We start from the raw sequence: 23,466 nt of genomic DNA, 5'->3' as shown, positions 1-23,466 counted from the left end.
GCATTGTGAAGCCAAAACAGTCTGCAGGTGTCCTTAGGCTCTTTAGCACCAGCATTCGTTTTTTCTCACATATGTTGCATTTTAGCACCAAGGCTATTGTTATGCATGTGCAGAACACGACATGCAACAGTCAGTGCCCAGAGTGAAATGCCCTGAGACTGCCAACCAGGCAGGTGGGTGCTGGGTAGGTACAGGGATGCTACCCCCCGACTCCCCGTGGTGGTGCTCCGTCACTGCCTGGGACTTGGTGGGTGCTGGGGTGGCCTGAACGAAGAGTAACCTTTATCAAAGCCAAAACTCTTGGCTTTTCCAATGGGTGTCTCAATAGTCTGTGCAGTAGTCTTGTTTGGATGAGTGCATGGCATCTCCATGCATCAAGCACAGACATCCTTGCAAGGAAGATGCAGAAACAATGTCATTGTGTATATTTAAATAGTATAAGGAAAACGCTGGCCCCTAGTTTTGGAAAACTTCCAGCGCTTCGCTCTGAGATAGGATGAATTGGTTGGGTAGCTGCAAGGTCACGGGTTGTAGGAGGTGGTGCCCTCACCTCCTTTTTAAAGGGTAATAGACATGGTCCCAGATACCTCACACTTATTTTTAGGAGAAGGATGAATATCCGCACAATTGTTTGAGTGAAATCCAATGGTTTTTATTTAAGTGAAAGACATATAGTCGAGTGTGGTCCGCCCACACGTGTTTCAACCTCTAGGGTCTTTATCAAAGCTATTGTGTAGGTAATTGTTGCCCGAATGGTTCCTGGGTTGATAGGTTCCTGCATAGGCCGTAGTAAGGGTTGTCTGCCCTGTGTCTGACTGGGCTGGGTAACTGGCCTGGTTAGGCTGATGGTTCATTCGGTCGTAGCGTGCTGCAGCTCTCGTACTCCTCTTTAGTTTGAAGCACTTGCCCTTTTAGGTTTATGTTACCTTTGTAAGTCACATGTTTGCTATATATTTTTTTATGTTTGTATTGTTTTGTCCCTTGAATATGTCTCACTTTTTTCACCCTCATAAAGTGGCTCACCACTTGTGCTCATCTTTGTGCTACTGCACAGGCACCCTTTGTGGGAGGGCCTGCACCATCTTTAAATGTGTTACATAGTAAGCCATTTCTGATCGCAGTTGACAGCTTGTTCTTCAAATAAATACAAAATACAAATGTTTTGTTCTTCCTCCACAGGCGAATCCAGTCTGAATATGAACTATGCCGGTGTCCGCTTGATTCCGAGCAAAGTTTGCAATTCCAAGCCGGTCTATGCCGGAAACATCAAATCGTCCATGCTTTGCGCCGGCTACTTAGAAGGAGGCGTAGACACCTGCCAGGTAAGGGAAGGCTGTTTCCCTCTTCTTAATGCATTGCATTCATTAACCAGCTGCGGCGATGACCAATGCACACAGAGAGGGAGTTACCCCAGACCCACCTTGGCAAATATTTGTATGTGTGATATGGAACCAGTCATATGTGAGGCCTTCACGATATGGAGGACCCAGCAATCCTGACTCACTGCAGAGAAACAGCCGCCCTTCCTTATTACATGTGCCTTATCTCTCTTTGGGGTGGATACCTGTACAGTGTTAGGTAAACACGTTCACTGAAAACATTTGTTGCCTCCTACATGCACATGTGCTCCAGCAAAGTGATAGCTGTAGGCGAAGCCTGGGAAAGCCCAAGTGTCCGAAGGCATTTTCAAGTGCAGCCAAATCGCTTTAACTGAATGTTACTTATTTGAAATAGTCCTGTGTATGTTTGCCTGAGCGATCCGAATAGGTTTCAAACTGAGAACGTAAGTTTGTTTTGCTCTCCGGTTCAGTGCTATTGGTGGATCTACGTGTTCACAGACCTCACAATGAGGCTACCCATTGCTGGTAGCAAGGATAAGCATTGAAGCATTAGAAACCAGTGTGCAGTTATGATTACATACTTGCCGGATAGAACAACCCCTAGCAGACGTGTCAAAAAGAAAGTTCAAGGTCTAAATACATGAGAATAGTAAAATACATCACTTTCACTGATAGATCCAGACATGTTTCAACCATGGACAGTAGGGGGCGCATGACACCAGACAATAATGAAGGGTGCAACTATCACGTTTTAAGAAAAAGGAATGGCAAATCTTACAGTTTTGGCTTTTGTGTAGGCATTGGGTAGGCATTTTCGTGGGACTGACCTATTGGTTCTATTTGACTGTATAATGGTAACAGCTAGCAAATGGCGCTAGTTCCTGGGTATCTCATGGCAGTGCCTGAGAAATGCGTTGCTAATGCCTATAGAATAGCTAGAGCTCCTGGCTGTGAAAATGCTTATTTTAAACAGGAATCTAGTGCCAGGAACAGATACAGGGGCACACATATATATTGCTCATAAAGCAAGTGGCTGAAGGCACACTTGTCAATATTTTTTGATTACACAAGGACCTCATTTCCACGTGCCTTGACTTTTCAGAACAATGCTTCGAAATAGGTTTGGCGTCCCTTTAACAGAGCGTAGTTAGCTTAAAGGGTGGGAATGGCCATGGGCGGGCGATCGGTGGGTGAAAACCCAAACAATCCCCTGAGGCTGTTTATTCCTCCTCACATTCCACCTCTCTCCTAGCTTCACTTCCCATGACAATGGTTCTGAATTATGGGCAGTCCTTACAGCTCCACTTAAAAGACACAACTAGCAAACTGCAGTCTCCTGGACCTTCCTGCTCTCCCGACGGCCCCACAGCACCCATCCACAAGAAGGCACAACATGGCTGCTAGCAGGGACTTGGCCACCCCTACCTACCTCCATATGGGCTAAATGCACAACACATTCTAAGACCCTCAGAAGAATCCCCCATACCACGGACTTCGGTCCCACGAGGGCGTTCACCTACAGTGCTTTGAGGCCATACCAATGGGAATAGGTGCTATACAAATGCCATATTGCATTATATTACATGTCATCAAAATGAGCGAATACAATGGCCCCTAGTTGTGTTTAGGTTTGGAGTACCCTGCTGTCGCAGGACTGGTTCTGGATGCATGCATGCATGTGTGCAAGGTCATGCGGATTCATAGCACCTTTTTTCTTATTATTTGAATTCATTACATGCTGACGTTTAAGGGCTGTACATAATTACAAAGAAAATGGCAGCAAAGTTACATGTGGGGCAAACAGTATAGTGTTACCTTCTTAATGATGACAGAGAGGAGAAGATGAGATATGATAGTATATGATATGACATTTATAACGCGCCTGTGCACAAGTGATTCTAGTCGCGGGATGGGAGAGAGGAGAAGAAAATGCCAGGGAGGATAAAGGGTAGAGGAGAGCATTCCATAGTCTAGGGGCAAGAAGGGAGAATGCATGCACACTGAATGGAGCACAAGGAGGGAGAGGAAACATCAATAGAAAAAGGGATGAGGAACGAAGGGCATGTCTTTGGGGAATGCATAGATGCACTGGAGGAGAAATAAGTAAGGACAAGGCCATGGACACATTTAAAGGGGAATGGTAGGTTACATCATAGAAGAATGAATCGAATACGACTTCAACATTTATTGCTTGAATTTGGCTGTAAATATGTGTGGGGGGCGAGTAAAGATAGCTCAGCGGGTTGAGCGCACGCTGCTGCGATCTGAGCGTGATCTGCAGGTCGCAGGTTCGAATCCCGGCAAGGCCAACACAGCCTTTCATCCTTCCGAGGTCGATAAATGAGTACCAATTTCGGTTGGGTGATGTGCTCTGTAAAGCGAGAGATATGGGAAGAGGGAGGATAGTGTTAAAGACAGAGAGAAGGGAGCTAGGGCATTGGAGGCCAAGGAGAAGCGAGGGACCATAGTCGCAATGGCAGAAATTAGAGTCAGAACAGTAGCATTCCTGGCAGAAAAAGTAAGGAAGAGGAAGACTTTTAGGAATATTGCAGAATTGATAGCAAAATGAACGGATAAAAGGGGGACAGTATGGAGGCGAAAGAATAAAGGACCCAGAACTAAGCAAAGAAGATCACCATAATGAAAAGGAGGACTACTAGATATGTGATATGATTGTTTCTTTTTTTTATATTTTAGTGCCTATTGTGATGCTGAAAATGCATCGGAGGGACAGGGCCTCCGGATCCTTGTCCTTTACTGCTTTTTAAAAAAAAATGTATTTATTTTTTTTCCTTTCCCTTTACTTTTTCCCTTTACCTTTACTGCTTTTTATCGTGTGTTCTGTTGTGTTTTCCACGCAGGAGTTCATGTGGGACCCTGGCGGTGCAGCTCTCTCTCTTGGTTTGGTGAACAGACCCATGGCATACCCTTATGGCACCCATGGGTAGGGGTACAACCGTGTGCCCCCAGTGTATGTTTTTGGGCACCTGTGTGTGACCCACAGAGCAGGGTTTGGGCTGGTGGCAGCTCCGTGCTGAAATGACTGGTGCCCTGTGTGTACTCCATTTTGGGATGCCCAGGCCCTGTCATTGGAATCAGTAGATTCCTAATGGAGACAAAATGGCCCCCATGGCCTCTTGCCTTCCATCACCTGTTACCTTGATCTTCCCGAAGTCCCGGGAAGCCCTGCCTCTGTCCCTTCCCCCTGACTGGCTGTTGGATGGAAGTTCCATATATGGTAGTTTGGAGAAGTGCCAACCAGACTGGCTGGAGCCTTCTCAATGAGCGTATGTTGTGGGTACGCCTGAGGATGGGACCTGGGTGAATGGAGTGTGTGACGAATATGCATTCTATGTTGTGGCTGTCTAGTATCTGGTGTTTGACACAATGGCTGAGACAGCCCTGCCCGAAACCGGTATGAATGCAGCTTGTAGTGTTGAATGGCTCGGTACTTGTCCCAATACGCATTACTTGTTGTGAGTGTCTGGAGAGAAGTGAATGTCCTGAATGCCCTATGTGCCTGATTGGCTGCCTGCCTGCATGAATGACCTTAGTCGTGACTGGATGCTTGAGTGTGACCCAGTGGAATGAATGGGAGATCAACAGTATATCTGGGGACCTCTCACTGCTAGGAATCGTGTTCAGAAGCTGAAGTCCACTATGACGAGTAACTGGAGTAACTGAAACTTAATCTTGAAGCCCTGCTGGATGAGAAGAATTGCTGTTGGTCTCCTTCGCAATCTGAAAGCTGCGGTGCCTCAAGGACTGACCCAGAGAGGACCTGGTAAGGTGCCATCTTCCCGAGCTACGAGGGACCATCGTGCACAGCTGATCTTTGCCTAAGCTCCCTGGTAGACAGACCTTCGACAGGCTGCCAACCCGATGCGGGGATTGCTGCGGAAATCCAAGGAGAAGAGCCCGGACTGTTGTCCGCCACTGTCGCCGACTGCCGTCGCTGACTGGAGCCGCCGTGCTCCCATTGCCTAAGAACTTCAATGATCCAGGGACGCTCTTGTCCGCATCGTCACTGCTGTATCCTGCTGGAGAAGGCCTGACCGTCGACACGCCGAGGAGCATCCACCGGTGGGTTTCCTGCCACCCTAAGACCACAGAGATGCCGACGACTCGATGCCCTTGCTGGGCCACAGTTCTTCAACTCTTTGCGGTCCAGAACTATTGACACCGAGGTGCCCCGCACGCCTCTTCCTTGCAGGATGCTTACACTTCCCCGTCAATGAGCACCGCTAGGAACGACGCAGTCACTTCACCGTCGTAGCTCGACCTTTTCTCCGTCGGACGTTCAATGACCCGTGACTCCTGCCTGAAAGGGAGGACACTCAAGAAGGGCCGTCGATTCCCCGACGAGGAACGCTACAACGCCAGGTACTTTGGGGTTGTAGAACTATTGGAAAGTCTAGTGTGAACAATATATGGACTGGACTTGTATATTTCTTCTACAGGTTGCCCAGGTGGGGGATCTCCACACAGAACTGTGTTTAACGGTAGTAACCAGTATTCTGCCTATTGCTCAACCATCTTGCTTTCCTTCCTCTCTCTACTGCTGGTTTCCTCTTTATTTTGATCTGTGTGTCATTCTGACCGTATGCACTTTAATGAGATCTAAAAACGTTAGTGGTACCACTTTGGAATTGTACATATTTGTCATTTGGATTTTCGGAGTACAAAGTGAGTTATCGTGATCGTGTATATGACCTTGAATATTAATTATATAAAGACTGTGTTTTAACCGATACAGTGTGTGGACATTCCTTTGTGGGTGCTTGGGGACTACACTGTACTTAAGAACCAGCTTGCATCACCTCCTGAGAAGCTAGGCTTTGATTGCTCGACTACGTTACCAATAATAGAGAATCTTGGCAGGGGTCTATGTGCCTCCCCTCAACCATATAGAGAGCGGAAGTACAGACCCCCCTCCGGTCTTTACACCTACACACAATGTGTTTCAAAGCGCTTCAAGGGAAGGGAAGGGAACAGGGAAAAAACAATGACTTTCTTACAGGCCATGAACAGTAAGGATGTGAAATTAACTATCGTATTTGGCCTGACGACAAGCTAAGACATAGATAAGGAAGGGATGGGGAGAGTGGGAGAGTGGGAAGAAAATGGAAACAGACAGGTGACTACCGTACTAGGCCTGATGACATTTCTGGTAGAGCCGGAGAAAAACAAAAGGTGAGGGAGAGGGGTGCAGAAAAGGGAGGGGAGGAACAAACCAGCGACTATCGTACTAGGCCTGACAACATTTCAGATAGTGCTGGATGGGGGGTGGGGTGTGGTGGTGACAGTAAGGGTGACGTAAGGGGAGGTGGGAGGAGACAGACGAGGTTGCTATCATACTAGGACCAGAGATGACTTGCTGGCCTGAGGCATGGAATAGGCACGGCTAGAAAGGTGGGAAGAAAACCAGGAAAGACCAGAAATACCCAGATAGGAAAGTGAAGAAGTAAGGCTAGAGTGATCCACCATGGCAGAAGCACCAGATAAAACCAAAAGAATGAGAAGGTGCGACTGCCAAGAGTGGCGAGAAGAGGGAAGGCAACTGGAGGGTGCAGGGGAGCAGTTTCAGTTGAGTGAGCAGGGAGATCTCCAGATTGAAGGGATGGAAGGTGTGAAGGAGAGTTCAGGTAGAAAGATAGCTGAGAATGAACAGCAAGTTAAACAAAGTTTCGAAAAGGGAAGGAAGAAGAGAAATGGGTGATAGTTGGAAAGAAAAGGTTGGACAAGAAAAGGTGAATTGAGAATAGGCAGAATAGCTTTGGTCTTAAAAGAAAGTGGAAATGACCAGACGAGTGAGGAATTACAGGCCAGTAAAGGGAGAAAATTAGGCTGCACCAAAGAAATGAGAGAAGGCGGCAAAGGGTCAAGGGGAGTATAGGTAGGCTGAGAGGCTGAGAGAACCCTTCCTTCTTAGACCTTCTGAAACCAACACCGGTCCTGCGCCTTCTGTGACCACCAGTCTGTGAAAGGCATTCTGAATTCTTACTCATTCCCCACATCCTCAGTTAGCTTCCTTCTGACCTCTCTCATCCCCCAACCCTTCTTCAACCAACCTGCTACCTTATGCAATCTGGTGGATAGCTCACATGTTTAGTGCTCGCCTCTCACATGTGGCCAGTCTGAACTTTGCCAGTTCAAATCCTGCGGCAGGGCTGACACAAATCTTCATGAGGTTGATAAATTGAGTACCATGAAATGGGGTAATAGTGAACCTGTTATTACAGCGTTTCGAAGTGGGAAGAATCCTGCATGAAGTGCTATATAAGAACACACATTATTTTATTGAATATGCCTTTTGTGACTACCCTGTAGTCCTACGTCCTCACTGAGCACCTTCCGGTGGTTCTAGGCCTTTCCCACAACTCTCGTGTTCTACGCTTTAGCAGTTATCATTCCCCCACCATGAGCTTTGCCTTCCGTGGCTACCTCGCTATTTGACGCAATCAGTATAAATCTCGACTCCCGCTCTGTCACCCCAGGCTGCAAAGTAGATTTTGAGATTCCCACACAGCTTCCCGAATTCATCGACCCCCACATTGATCTGTAGATATGATATGATAGGTTACTTAAAATGCGCTTAATACCCAGAATTCTAAGCGCTGACCCGGGGATCGAACCTGTGTTGCTCAGTGTCGTCTTGCTTCCAAGGCCAGCATGTTGCCGCTGAACTCTGTGTCACATTCTGTGTCCTCCCTGATGAAATGTGCAGAGGGATGTCCTTTCACAAATATACAAAGGGTAGCGTATATGACATCACACACCTGATAACATCACAGGAGGAGTCCAAACATGAACATTTGAACCTGATGGTTTTACAGGGTGTGATGTCACAAGGCTTTTGACCCCTGAAACTACACAGGAAGTGACATCACGGATGTAAACAAATCAATAAATTGTGTAAAGTTGACAAAATAAAAAAAATACTTATGCAGACAAATGGTTATTTTAGTCAACATCTAACAAGAAGCATGTGACATAGACACTACCTTCAAATGCCAATAGACGCCACTTATTGGCATTGGATTCTAGCTGTAGTGTCACTGGCCAGGCTTACTCATCACAGGCAAGGTACAGATTCATGTACTCAAGTGCTGTTATCATACGACAGGTGCAGCTTCAAATGTCAAAATACTAACATTTTACACCTGTTTAAGTCATTATATTCAAGGTACAGCCTCACTGGCACATGCACTATCAGCATTTTATATGCCCAGGTACTTCCAATATATGCCAAGTGCGACATTGGTGCCCAAATAGTATTATCAATTTGTCAGATAGAGCTTTAGTAACATTATTTCCAATTCTAAATTTCTAAAACAATAGCTACAATTATTCTCTAGTTTAATAGAACTTAATGAGCCAGATTCATAGAATGTTTGATGCTGCGCAAAGTGACTTTGCACTGGTGAAAAGTGACTTTGCACTGCCAACAAACACCGTGATTCACAGAGCGGTCAAAGCATATTTATTTAGTATAAAGTGACTTTGCACTTACTTTGCACTGGTGATAAGACAGAGGTTCTGGTGGTGGGAACTTCTTACTCTATTTCCTGGGCACTTCTTTCTGGCCAAGTGTGCTTGGTGCTCCTCCCATCCCAGTGACGGTAGTCAAGAATCTGGGAGTTTATCTCTCTTCGTCACTGTCGATGGCTCCCCAGGTGAGTGCAGTATGCAAAACAGGCCACTTCTTGCTTAAGATTCTTCGGAAGGATTTACCTTTTAATGACTGCTCGCTTGCACCCTGCGGTAGTCCTCTCATTGGTGACAAACCGCTTGGACCATTGCAATGCATTTTTGGGCCAGCCTCTTGGCCTAATACACTGGCTGCAGGATTTTGCTGCTCGAGTTGCCATGTCCACTCCCTATGGCTTACATATTGGCCCAGTACTTTGTTCTCTTCACTGGCTTCCAGTGGTCAAAAGGATTAAGTTTAAATCCCTTTGTTTGGTCCACCGGTGACTTTATCGCCAGGGAGTGAACTTCCCCCAAGACAAGTGTTTGTCTTATGTTCCGGGGGGCGGTCTCTCTGCTCCAGCAATGCTTGTCTTGTTGTGATTCCTAAATTCCCTCTGTGCAGTAGGACCCCAGCCGGCCCATAGCTGGGGGTTTCCTAATAGAACTTTAAAATGAGCAACAGCATCCTTGAGATGGATGGGGATGCAGATTAATTCTCTCGCATCAAATCAATAATGACAGCTCGATAGTTTGGCAAAGGGAGTCCGTTTAATGACAAATACAAAAACGGGGAGTTCATGAATATCAGCAATCGCTCAATCTTCCTTCTCGCTTCAACTCCAAATAATTTCAGAAAAAACACATCATTTATACTAAAAACTCGTCATCACTGACGTGCAATGCTTTAAACTTTGGAATGCAATTCTATTGGTTCTAGGAAGGTAACTTTAATATAGGTACTATATCTGTATATGGTAACGGGGATTGGGGTTTTGATAAACACTATCAAGCCCTTCCTTCAAAATGGCTACTGTAAACGTCACTAAAAGTACGACGTCTCCTTGATTGTATTTACTATAGGACCCTAGATTACTTGGTCCACTATGATTGGGTTGGCATCAACCCCACTCATACTTTTCCACTTGCTTATCAGCGTACAGAATAGCCGGCCAGGTGCAGGGAGTTCGTCTGCACCCCCAGCTTCCCTCTGATTATTGCTACAATCAATCATCACCTCAGTGGTCATGTGTCAATTATTTCTTTGTGGCTGGCCTCGAGTCTGCTTCTTGGTCTGGAAAAGTTAAGACATCTTTGCATGGCACAGGTCCATGACTAGGTGTGAAAGTTTCATCCCTTCTCGCTCGTCTGGTCACGTGATTCCGACACCGTGAAATCACCTTATTCTTCATGCAATTTGTGTATTTGATTTAATTCTGCCAGCTATCTGCGGCTTATCTTAACCTTTCTGAACAGGATACTCTGTTCTTCTTTTCATAAATTGTATCCATTGTTGGTCTATTTCAGCTGACACGGCCTTGGCTTCTTGGCACGATTTGCCTTCGTCTGAGTTTCTCTCTGTCTTTAATTCTTGATTTTGTTCATTGCAAAACTCTCCTCTTGAGACCTTTAGTAACCTTTAGTTGATTCTTCTTTTGTGCATAGTGGAAGTATACTTCTATAAAGTGCTCCTATTGAGGTAGATATGTATAGGTGGCACTTGCCACAATCTATCTCACTACTGAGCATAAGCAAGCCTCATGAATTCTTGCTTCTTGCGGTTCCTTGCATATGTAGACGTTTAAATTAACTGAATATCTTCAATGCGCATGTGGCATAATTTCTGATATCTTTTACATTAATTATTTCACTTTAGGCTCAGGATGTCACTTAGCGATGGTGTTTCGTCTCTTTGCATCATTCTCAGGTTGTTATATCTTCTATATGTGAGTCATTCCAGGTTCTTGTGACGTCTCCATTCGTCTTCCTTTAGTATCTTTTTAGCCTCTTCAAGGATTGCATTCTGACAATCGTCATTCTGTTTCATTTGTCGATATGGTTTTCTCAATGGGTACCTTACTGTCCAGGTTTTCTTAGGTGTCGGTACTTCAACAGGTGCTGTTCTTCTGATAGGTACTGGACAGAGCCCAACTGCGGCTCTCTGCTGGTTTATTTGCTCATCATACATCCCAAATATTGGCGTGAACATTCCTGGTACTTCAAAATGGATGGTTGGAGTGTGAATCGAGCTTGGCACCTCCTCTACACAGCTATGTAGGGTCGGGCTTTCACCGTTGCTGCCTGCAAACTATGGAATGAATTTCCGATAGCCCTTAGGTGTACTGTGAATCATTTGCAAAACTGACGCCTGCTGAAAACTCTGTTATTCTAACTCCCGAGCCACCAAGTATGTTGATCTAGTCTTAGCACCAAGATGCCCTCGGGTGAACGTGCGTGGTATATGTGTAATTAACATAACATAACAGTGGCAAGTCCCTTTGCACCACGCTAAAAATTCCATGAATCTGGCCCAATGTATCAATCTAAGGAGGATGAGGAATCGAATGTGCATGGTGCAGAGATGCCACATGGAGGCAAGTGCTTATTCCGTGATATGCCAGAAAAGGCCTCATAATCCAAGTGTAATTATCTTATCACTGGCCCAAGCATTGCCATTTTATGCCAGCTAAAGACTCATATGCCAGGTATGGCAACCATATGCATGGTACAGTTTTAAAGGCTCAAGGCGAGCCATCACATGCATGGTACAATGCCCATATAAACACCCCTGCCCGCCACAACATCCCCATGCTAGGTGGGGTCACCAAGAGCAAAGGTATCCCAGGAGGATAGTTCAGCGGCAACGTGCTCACCTTGGAAAGAAGACGACACAAAACAACACTGGTTCGATCCCCAGGTCAGCGCTTTGAAACCTCTGGGTATTAAGCACGTTATAAATATGCACCTAAGACATTTTCCGGTAACAGCGCATTGATGCCCCCGGGCTGTGTGAGTGCTTTAAAAATGCAAAAATAAATAAATAAAGAAATAAATCCTCGCTTCAAAACATGAAAGGTTGTGGCCCCCCGTTTGAAGCATTATACAGACGGAACATGGAAGCACAAACATATATAAACAACTAAGGAAAGTGATAACCAAATATAATGGCTAGCAGCTGTTAGGCCTGGGTACCCCTTAATGACGTCCATGCCTGTGCATTTCCAGCCCTCATGCCATCACATCTGTTCAATAATCACTGCCTGCAGGCATTACCACATCTGAAATTGGCAGCAGGTTCTTGGTTGTTCGGCAGCATGGAACTTCTCTGCTCCCCTATGCATCCTGTGCTGTTCTTTACACCCTGGAAGAATGCTGCTACACGATACATATATACCCACACCTTGTTTACATTTCCTGATCACGCGGCTGTCCTATTCCTTCTGTGAAAGCGCTGCTCTCCTGTGCTCCTATCCCATCAGAGAACACCCTGCCCAACTCTGCCTCTTCTCATCACCCTGTTTACTCAAGCCTCCTGTGGTCACCCTCTTGTCCAGTGCCTCTGTGGTCACCCTGCTGCCCCTGCCTTCTCTGGTATGTATTCTCTCCTGTGCCCTCTGCGATCCTCGTTCTACTCCGACCTCTTGCCACATGCATTCCCACAAATGCCCTCTGTGGTCATCCTGTTGCCCCTGCCTCGTGCCATATGCATTCTCACGTATGCCCTCTGAGATAACCCGCCGCCCTCTGCTATCACCCTGCTACTCTTATCTCTTGCATTCTCCCACATGCCCTCTGAGATAACCCGCCGTCCTCTGCTATCACCCTGCTACTCTTACCTCTTGCATTCTCCCACATGCCCTCTGTGATCACTCTGCTGCCCTCTGCTATCACCCTGCTACTCTTACCTCTTGCATTCTCCCACATGCCCTCTGTGATCACTCTGCTGCCCTCTGCTATCACCCTGCTACTCTTACCTCTTGCATTCTCCCACATGCCCTCTGTGATCACTCTGCTGCCCTCTGCTATCACCCTGCTACTCCTACCTCTTGCATTCTCCCATATGCCCTCTGTGATCACTCTGCTGTCCTCTGCTATCACCCTGCTACTCTTACCTCTTGCATTATCCCATATGCCCTCTGTGATCACTCTGCTGTCCTCTGCTATCACCCTGCTACTCTTACCTCTTGCATTCTCCCACATGCCCTCTGTGATCACTCTGCTGCCCTCTGCTATCACCCTGCTACTCTTACCTCTTGCATTCTCCCACATGCCCTCTGTGATCACTCTGCTGCCCTCTGCTATCACCCTGCTACTCCTACCTCTTGCATTCTCCCATATGCCCTCTGTGATCACTCTGCTGCCCTCTGCTATCACCCTGCTACTTTTACCTCTTGCATGCTCCCATATGCCCTCTGTGATCACTCTGCTGTCCTCTGCTATCACCCTGCTACTCTTACCTCTTGCATTCTCCCATATGCCCTCTGTGATCACTCTGCTGCCCTCTGCTATCACCCTGCTACTCCTACCTCTTGCATTCTCCCATATGCCCACTGTGGTAACCCTGCTGCCCTCTGCTATCACCCTGCTACTCCTACCTCTTGCCACATTCATTCTCTCCCATGCCCATTGTGATAACCCAGCTGCCCTCTGCTACCATCCTGCTACTCCAACGTCTTGCCACATACATTATCTCATATGCCCTCTGTCATTGCCCTGCTACTCCTACCTCCTGCCACATGCATTCTCCCATATGCCCTCTGGTATTGCCCTGCTACCGCTACCTTCTCAATATTAATCCTCTCATATGGCCTCTGTTATTGCCCTGCTACCGCTACCTTCTGCAATATGCATCCTCCCAAATGCCTTCCTGATAACCCTGCTCATTTTACCTTCCCTCATATGCCCTCTGTTATTGCCATGCTACTGCTACCTTCTGCAATATGCATTCTCTCATATGCCCTCTGTTATTGCCCTACTACCGCTACCTTCTCCAACGTGCATTCTCTCATATGCCCTCTGTTATTGCCCTGCTACTGCTACCTTCTGCAACATGCATTCTCTCATATGCCCTCTGTTATTGCCCTGCTACCGCTACCTTGTCAATATTCATCCTCTCATATGCCCTCTGTTATTGCCCTGCTACCGCTACCTTCTGCAATATGCATTCTCTCATATGCCCTCTGCTATTGCCCTGCTACTGCTACCTTCTGCAACATGCATTCTCTCATATGCCCTCTGGTATTGCTCTGCTACCGCGACCTTCTGCAACATTCATTCTCTCATATGGCTTCTGTGATCACCCTGTCCTTCTGTGCCATTTGTGATCCTCCTGGTTTCCTTGGTTTTCTGTGTGCATCCTACTCTCCTAGCCTTCTATGTGAACCATACTCATCTAAAGATCTTCAGACCGCCCGCTCCCCCTTGCCCTCCGTGGTCACCTGTGCCTTCTGTGCTCGCCCTCCTCTCTTTTGCCTTTGATGGCTACCCTCCTCTCGTGTGGCTTTTGTGTGTTTTAGCCACGCCTCCTTCATCAACGCGGCTTTTCTATAGGATCCCCAGTGAGTATTCTAATAATCTACACAGTGTGTGATCAGTCTGTTCTGTGCCTCTTGCTGTTGTCTTCTCTCCTGTTTCTTCGCTGGCCCCCCTGTACCTCCGAACCTCCTGTGGAGACTCTACTGTCCTTTGTCTCCTTCAGCCCCCCTGTGCTCGTATGCCTTTTATGGTCACTTTTATAGAACTCCTGTTGTCTCTGTGATCACCTACTCCCCTGTGCCTTCTGTGACCACCCCAGGCTTTTAATGGTGCATTGGGCAATGCCCCAGGTCCTTGCCCACCAGGCTACCATGGGCCATTTTGTTTTCACCCAAAGTAGGCGAGACGGTTAGCCAAAACGGGCCAATTGGTTGAGGTACTTCACTGCGCATCTAGCACTTGTGACCAGTGTTACTGACAAAATGTGCAACGTCTGCAACACATTACTAAAGGAACTCCCCTCTTGGATACTACTCAAAGAGTCTGTTACGAAAGAAACATTATGCAGTTGAGGGAGTGAGCGGGCACCACTGCGGTTCACAAATATACCATAAACTGCCTGCTTGATATAGCGGGTCTGCCAGAGACCTGCAATGAACCTATTCCAGGGAATGCACCAGTCAGACTTAAGAGTGATGACAGTCATCAACAGTTCTGGGGACACCCCTTGCAGTTCCTACTACTGCATTATGCACATGTATAAGTAGCAACAATCCAGCAGAATTCTGTCGTCTTCTTGGTGACTTTTCTGTATTGACATGTGCTGTGCCTTCTTTACAACTGAGATGGCGGAATCAAAGGCCGATGCGTTTCGGACTGGTCGGCCCTCATCAGGACCACTCTATATCTTATGTATGTAATAATACAGATATATATGCATTTTTACAAATTCACTCTGTTGATTTATTCCATAATTAGCAAATCTATATAGCTGGCTATCATTTCAAACCTGCCTGCCTGAACACGTGTCACCAGCGGAGGAATACCTATAATGCAGAAAGTTAAAAAATATATCTTTTTGTGCAGTTTACAATGTTATAGGCAAAAATCATACAGTGTGCAAAAGCCAGCAAGCATAGTGTGATGCTGGAAATGCATTGGGGGGGCAGGGCCTCCGTATCCTTGTCCTTTACTGTTTTTATCGTATGTTCTGTCGTGTTTTCCACGCAGGAATTAATGTGGGACTCCTGGCGGTGCAGCTCTAACTTTTGGTTTGGTGTATGGACCCATGGGATACCCATATGGCACCCATGGGTGGGGGTACAACCCTGTGCCCCTAGTGTATGTTTTTGGGCACCTGTGGGTGGCACATAGAGCAGAGTACGGGCTGGTGGCAGATCTGTTCTGAATTGACAGGCGCCCTGAGCATCCTCCATTTTGGGATGCCCAGACCATGTCCTTGGAATCGGTAGATTCCTGATGGAAACAAGATGGACCCTGTGGCGTCTCTCCTTCCATCGCCTGTTACCTTGATCTTCCTAAAGTCCTGGGAAGCCCTGACTCTGGCCCTTCCCCCTGACTGGCTGTTGGGTGGAAGTTCCATATATGGTAGTGTGGGGAAGTGCTGACAGACTGGCTGGAGCCTTCCCAATGACCGTATGTTGTGGGTACACCCTTTGGGTGGGACCTGGGTGAATGGAGTGTGTGACAAATATACACTTCTTGTTGTGGATGTCTGGTATCTGGTGTTCGACACAATGGCTGAGACAGCCCTGCTCGAAACTGGTATGAATGCAGTGTGTAGTGTTTAATGGTGTGGTACTTGTCCGAATCTACATTCTGTGTTGTCAGTGTCTGGATTGAGAAGAATGGCTGAATGCACCATGCGCCTGATTTGGCTGACTGACTGTTGAATGCCCTTCTGAGTGATTGGTTGCCTGAGTGTGACCCAACAGATTGAATGGGAGATCAACAGTATATCTGGGGGCCTCTCACTGCTAGAAGTCATTCAGAAGCTGAAGGGAAACTGGAGTTGAAACGGAAGCTTAACCTTGAAGCCCTGCTGGAAGAGAAGAATTGCTGTTGCTCTACTCCGCTGATCTGAAAGCAGTTGTGTCTCCAAGAACTGATCCAAGAGAGAACCTGGTAAGGAGACCTCTCCCAAATCTCCCTAGTAGACAGACGTACGAAAAGGCTGCCGACTGGAGACAGGGACTGGCGCTGAATCTCAAGGAGAAGCACCCGGACTGTTGTCTGTCATCGTCGACGACCGCCGTCGCTGACCGGAGCAGCAGTGCTCCCATTGCCTAAGATCATTTTATCCAAGAACACTTTCATCTGCATCGTCCACTTTGTCTCGCCGGAGAAAGTCAAGGCCGTTGATGCGCCGAGGAGCATCCGCCGGTGGGTTTCCTGCAACCTAAACACCACAGAGACGCCGGATGACTCGACGCTCTTGCTGGGTCACAGTTCTTCAAACTCTTTGCGGTCCTGAACTATCGACATTGAGGTGCCCCGCACGCTTCTTCCTTGCAGGACATCTACGCTCCGTCGTCGACGAGCACCACTAGGGACGAAGCTGCCACTTCACTGCCGTAGTTCACCCTGTTCATCGCCTGACGTTCGACGACCCGTGGCTCCTGCCTTAAAGGGAGTGCACTCAAGAAGGGCCGTCGATTCTACAACACCAGCTACTTTAAGGTTGCTGAACTATTGGAAAAACTCTTGTGAACAATATATGGACTGGGCATGTGATATATCTTTATTCTACAGGTTGCCCAGGTGGGGGGATGTCTAGTGGTAGGGGCCAGTATTCTGCCAATTGTTCTAACCAACTGATTCCCTCTTATTTCTATTGTTGGTTTCATTTAACCGTTCATTTGATGCAATTTAAAGAGATCGAATAGTGATTGTGGTACCACGTAGAACTGTATATAGTTGCCATTATAGCTAACCAAGTACAAAGTGAGTTATCGTGATATTGTACATAACCTTGAACATTAATTATATAAAGACTGTGTTTTACCTAATACAGGGTGTGGACATTCCTTTGTGGGTGCTTGGGGACTACACTGTACCTAGGAACCAGCCTGCATCACCTCCTGAGAAATTAGGCTTGATTGCTCGTCCATTGCTACCGTAATAGAGAATCTTGACTGGGGTCCTCTGTGCCTCTCCTCTACCATATAGAGAGCAGGAGTACAGACCCCCCCCCTCCAGTCATTAAACATAGAGAGAATGTACAACATTGCAAAAGAAATCAATTACCTTCTTGTTTGTGTTTGGAGTGATCGAGTGGCGAAATGAATTTGTAGGGAAAAGTACTCCAGTGCCATAAAAGATGCTGAGTATAGAGAGGAAGATACCCTCAAAATATGGCTGGGTATGTACAAGCATCTCTTTGTGAAGCTCATCTTCTAAGCCAATGAACGGTTCATCCAACACGCGACAAGTGGAGAACCCGCATTCGAAATGAGGGTTCCGTGGGCTATGATGTCAATGTCTGGGTGTGTCTATCGGCGAGATAGCCGTGCACGTGTCGTAATGGACCGTGAACATGTCATCACGCTGGTCTTTTCCGCCGTATTGTGGTCAATCAGGCATTCATGTGGACAACTCAATTGTGTAAACACACCCTGTCTATTCCATACATAGCCGTCAAAATCAAACATATACACGTAACAGTATCTAGTATAATCGAAATATGATGGCAGATCATAGTCTGAACAATGTACAGTATGTTCAATGACATCTTCTGAGTGATTGAGGCCACTGATAGTGTTCTCAGAGTTCATGCAGTTATAACAGTGAGTATAGGTTATAGTGCATAGATAGTTCTGCAATAGGAACAGACATTGCAACAATGAGGCATCATCTCGCCTCTCGCACCACCTGACTTGCTGGATGCCGCTCTTCCCTCTCCTCCCTGCCACCTGGTACAGCTGTATCCCTCCTCTGTGCCCCTCTGTATCCTAATCCCTCCCCATGCACCCCCCCACTGTATATCTGTTCTGTTGTTACCACTGAAAAGCACTCGGTTGTGTATCTGTATTGTTGTATACCTCTGTAAAGCGCTCCATTGCTTCTCGAAACTAGGTCAGCGCTCAATAAATACCATAATAATAATAATACTACTGGTACATTGTGTTGTCATAACGTTGAAGAATGACTTCCAATTCATCAGACAAGATGAGCACATTAACAATCATCCATAAAGTGGATATTATGTTCATAAGTTCCGTCAAAGTAATACCAAGGAAAAAAGAAGAAGCATAAACAAAATCACACACAAGCTGCGAGTGATGTATGCGATTACCTGTTCCTGTGGTTGTTTACCTGAGCCAATTCATGCACATCACTGCACAACATATAGGGTACACATACAACATCTTGTGACTGTCTGTCCACAACGATTCTCGAGTTGAAGAATGATACAGCATTTGGCCATAATGCTCAATGTATAACATTATTGTTCCTTACACTGTATTCCTGTCTCTGTTTATCAAGAACCACATAAGAATTTAAGAGAATGAAAATGCATCTGATCCACTAAGGCAAGGCTGTGACTGGATCCACATAGAGTATTAATGGTTTGATACAAGACCAATTACATATGAGAACAGGGTGTACATTTCAGGTTATGCATTGCACGTGGACTACAAAAAACAGTTTGGGCATAGTTCTTCATTCATCCCATTAGGTAAAACAAAGTCAAGTCTATCAAGAATGCTTCCTTTTGCTCAAGTTTCTTGCTGATGTTCTTGTTCAAATTCCTTGTACTTATGACCTTTCGTATGCCTGACTACCACTGAGTTAGGATTGCACAACGTGTTTGTTCCACCTTGTCTTGGCCTTGTGACAAGTTTGCCTTACATAGTAAAGTCTGCATGGAAATGTTATTGTGTACACCACATTGGCTGTGGCACAGGTTGCATAATGGTGTAGGGTAATCTTTTCTCCTGTGTGGGGGTGTAATATGACGTTTCTCTTAAGGATGCTGTTACAGTTTCAACAGCTTAGACATGGAAGAGTACCTGTCTTCTTTGCTTTAATTGTGGAAGTGTTATTTGGTTGAGTGCTGACGAGCAAATCTCTCAGGTTACTACTCCTTTGGTATGCAAACACTGGTTTATCACTAATGAGATGTTATGTTATTTAAAATAAAAGGCTATAGCCAAAATGCCACCTTTGTGTCCGATTCCTGATTCTGACATATCACAATACGTAAACACTGGTTTATCACTAAAGAGATTATGTAATCTGTTATCACACATGAACATTGTCCAGTTTTTCATTATACTCTTTTTACTCCTTGATGATTGGGTGCAGTATTTACTTACAAATTCAAGTGGTAGACATTGAGCCTCATTACGGCTTTGGCGGTAGCCATGCCGCTATTGGCGGCATGGCTGCCTCCAAAACCGGGTCCGAGTCCGGGTTCCCTGAATGGGGAATTACCGGGACATTCCGAGTTTGGAGGGCCCGGTAATTCCTCCCTCAGGGAACCCGGGCCCGGACCTTCCCCATTCGAGCCCCCATAGTGCCCAATGGGAATGGGTGCAGGGAGCTAACAACGGGCCGATTATGACGGCCCGTTGTTAGCTCCCTGGTCCCCTCGTGGGACCCGGTAAGGACGCCTGGTTTTTACCAGGCGTCCTTACCGGGTCCCACGAGGGAACCTCGTAATCAGGCGGAATGGGTTTAACGGGTCCGCATCCATTTGCGACACCCGTTAACCCATTCCGCCAGGGTCGTAATGAGGCCCATTGTGTTTTATCTTTCCTAGGACTTAGTAGTTTGGTTTGAGTTTTGGAATTGATTTTGGCCCGTGCTTCTTCTTCAAGTTCTTCAGTGGAGTAACCTCTCTCTCTAGAAATCTGTTTCTCATTCTAGCAAATTCCTGATGACATGCCTCTTCGTTATTGACTATACGCTTGACCCTCAATAGTTGACTATATGGGAGACTCCTTAGTGTGGTAGGCGGGTGAAAGTTAAGACGGTGTAGCAGATTATTACCATCTGTTGGTTTGTCATATATACTAGTATGAAAGCTTGTCCCAGGGGGACAACACCATGAAAACTCCTTGGTTAGTTTGGGCTGCCTTGCTATGCGCTGCTGCTTCCACATATTTCTGGGAAACATTTATCCCCCTTCAATTAAAAATATTCGCCAGCTGCAATAGTCTGATTAGATTCTTCACAAGAGTTGACATCTTTGTTTCAACTTTCACTTTGTGCAAAATATTTGAAACCACAGATGCTAGATGTGTACTGCACACTACCCGAATTCCTGAAAATCTTTCAAGTATTTTTCCTCTGTGCAAAACTATCTCATCTTTGCCTCCCATCGTTCCTCATTTCTTATTTGTGCAAGTGTCCTCCACACACCCCTGCTCTGTGCCATAAAGCTGTCTGAGCATCTTTCATGGCCAGTTATGGGCTGAACACATTCAATGCCCATGCCCTTCTCTGCTGCTCCCTATCTTTTTTCATTAATGCTGTGAACATGTTGTGCCATCAACACCCATCGCTCTTCAATTTCTTGACTCATTTGAAGTTAGTGCCTCACCAGCTGGTCCGTAATCACACCATAAAGGGTCCATCTACTCCACCACAGAGGAGTCCACCATCACAAAGCCGCAGTCACATGCACATAGCCTTACCAAACACCCTCCACTTGAATGTATCTAGTTGGGTTTTGTAGCGTGCCACATATTCACCTGTGATGCATCATAATGCTGTTGATGCAATAACACCCTATATTTCCATAAACATCTTAATTCCCTTAAAAGCCAAGTTGTCAGGTTCTTGGTGAAACGTAAAAGGTCAGTTTCCTCCCTTAAGTCTAGTGGCAGCAGATTCCATTTTACTGCCGCTTGGTAAGAGAAAGGCCGACCACCAACTCTTTGTCTATTTAATTTAGGAACAGTCAGTAATGATCTTCCATTGGATCACAATAGTCTATTGGGTTGGTAACGCATGAAGCAGTGCATTGGAAAGGTAGGTTTTCACCAAGAAGCAGTTCTGGAATCTCTGAAATGAAACCATGGGTCTCTCTGGTGAGCCTCAGTAGATGCTATTTCCAAAACCCAAGCGAATGAAATCAAAAGCATTTACCACCATAAGCTGGTGGGTACGGCTAGCAGTGCCGAATACATCTTAATCTCTTGAGTTGGTGGCAATAAGACTACATCAGCAACCTGAGATTCCCGGCTAAGATTGGATTGATAAGGATTCCCTGATTCCTCATATCTGGTAAGTGAGCTGGGCCTATAGGCCAAAATAACAAGCTCCAAGAGTATATGATTGCGTTGGCCAACAACGCTTTGGTTTTATGAGAATTAATCTTTAGGTGGTCTGTGCCAATCCAGATTTGTATTGCTGTATGGCATTCCTTCAACTTGCGCAACAACATGGCTCTATCACTGGACAATTTCACAAGGATCTGAGTATTGCCTGCATAGAAAGAAAGAAACAACAGCCTGTTTGCTCTGTTAAGCCTGGGGTCTTATGTAAAGATTAAAAAGCAAAAGGTGATATTTACAAACCCTGAGGTATGCCACATGATAAATGGTGTAAACTCTTATCTAAAAGGCCTGACCTGTACCTAGTGGGTTTAACCTAAGGGAAAGGTTGTTAACCAATTATTTACTGTGCCTCTTGAAGCATAGGATTTCATATGGTCTAACAGTCTCATGGTTCATGGTTACAAACACTGCAGATAGGTTTGGTAGTCCAAATGTCCCAGAGCGACACTCATCAACTTTCTCTTTCAACAGGTTCAGCAAAGTAGTTTTAACCACATTGGTATTACAGTTCTATGTGACTCCCTTGAGTTTTTATACATTGAAAGAGAATTCATCATTTTATTTTATTTTATGACATTTTACCCCAAATGTATGCACAGCGAGACCCCCCACAGCCCCTTGCCCAAACCCCTCTAACTTTCTTACTACCCTAACCCACCTCCATGTACATTTGCAGCAAAACTCGATGGAAATAATGCGATGAATTCTCCTTTGATGGAAAATCCATTGATGGAATCTCCCAGCTCCCAGAGGTCATTTCCTAGATGAATATTGTCCGTTTTTTGTTACTATTGATTCCAGCTGCCTAATCCAAAAGGAAAGCAGTGATATCAGCTGGAAATTATTGGGATCCTTTGAATCAAGAGTCAGTGTTTTTAGTAGTTGCCCGACCACTTCTTTCTCCCGGTGTTCTGGGAATTGGCCAGACAATGGTGGGATGTTATCTAGAGCCCTTATCTAGGAGTTGAGGAGCGGGAAGATGTCCTTAGCCTTTTCTGACAGAATTATGTAAAGTGGTGATCCTTAGAATCTGGCAGACGATAACAATTTGTCTATTTCGTCTGAGGTTGCACTGTTAAAACGTCCTCATAAAGTAGCGCAAGCCCTGACAGACACACCCTGGTGATCCAATGTAGGCAATTCTTCATTATTGCGGTGGGACTAACGGCGATCTTACCTCTGAATTTATGCATTTTTTCACGAAAGAATTCTGGTAGCATACACACCATATCTTGAGAGGGAACAATCATAGGGGCATGAGGCATGCCTAAAATCATGGCGTACGGAAAACGTCTCTTTCTAGTGCTTTACTAAATGATTACCTTCCGTAAACAAGTTTAGTTTGGTTGCCTATGAGATGAAGTTTTTGCGTAGTCTTCGCCGCCACCTGAATAAAAGTTCCAGAGTTGGACCATGCAACTGATGCCATCCATTTCCCCTAAAGTTCTCGTGGTTTCTTATAGTGTCTTGAGAACCACCCATGTTTGGTTTCCTCATTGTTTTGTAGAATTGTCCTAATAGGGGCTTTCTCATTTGGTATTGTAGGTAGCTCCCCTAAAAAAAGGAATTGCCATGGGCCTACCTGTTACACCTTTTCGGCATTGGCAAGTCCGACATCGTTGGTCACTGTGTAGAAGTCTGCTCCTGGGTCCTCGCAATAGGGTTGTAGGGAACCATTGCAACGGTCTAGTGGTTTCACGTTGCCGGCAGAAACACGTGATTGACCACATGACATCTCTTAAGGGAAGCAGAACAACGCGTCGAGGCGTCGCTTCTGCTGAATGTGATGCTCCGTAAGTTCGGAAGGGTCTACTTAGGACATTCTACTTCTTTGACATGCTTGTTCACTCTTTTGTCTAAACCTCTTTTCTTCC

The 23,466-nt window shown here is 45.9% G+C and overlaps 1 protein-coding gene across 1 annotated transcript in view; it reads left to right on the top strand.

The window, feature by feature from the left end:
- TMPRSS3 (transmembrane serine protease 3) overlaps window positions 1-23,466 on the top strand; it is a 185,589-nt gene that overhangs the window by 114,652 nt on the left and 47,471 nt on the right. Inside the window, exon 7 of the mRNA XM_069637338.1 lies at window positions 1,180-1,322. Within this exon, the coding sequence (XP_069493439.1) occupies window positions 1,180-1,322 (143 nt within the window). The remainder of the gene's footprint in view (window positions 1-1,179; window positions 1,323-23,466) is intronic.

Source organism: Ambystoma mexicanum, chromosome 7p (assembly GCF_040938575.1).
Source record: "Ambystoma mexicanum isolate Mex_15411 chromosome 7p, UKY_AmexF1_1, whole genome shotgun sequence".
Lineage (NCBI taxonomy): Eukaryota > Metazoa > Chordata > Amphibia > Caudata > Ambystomatidae > Ambystoma > Ambystoma mexicanum.
This window is presented reverse-complemented; position numbering and strand designations above follow the sequence as displayed.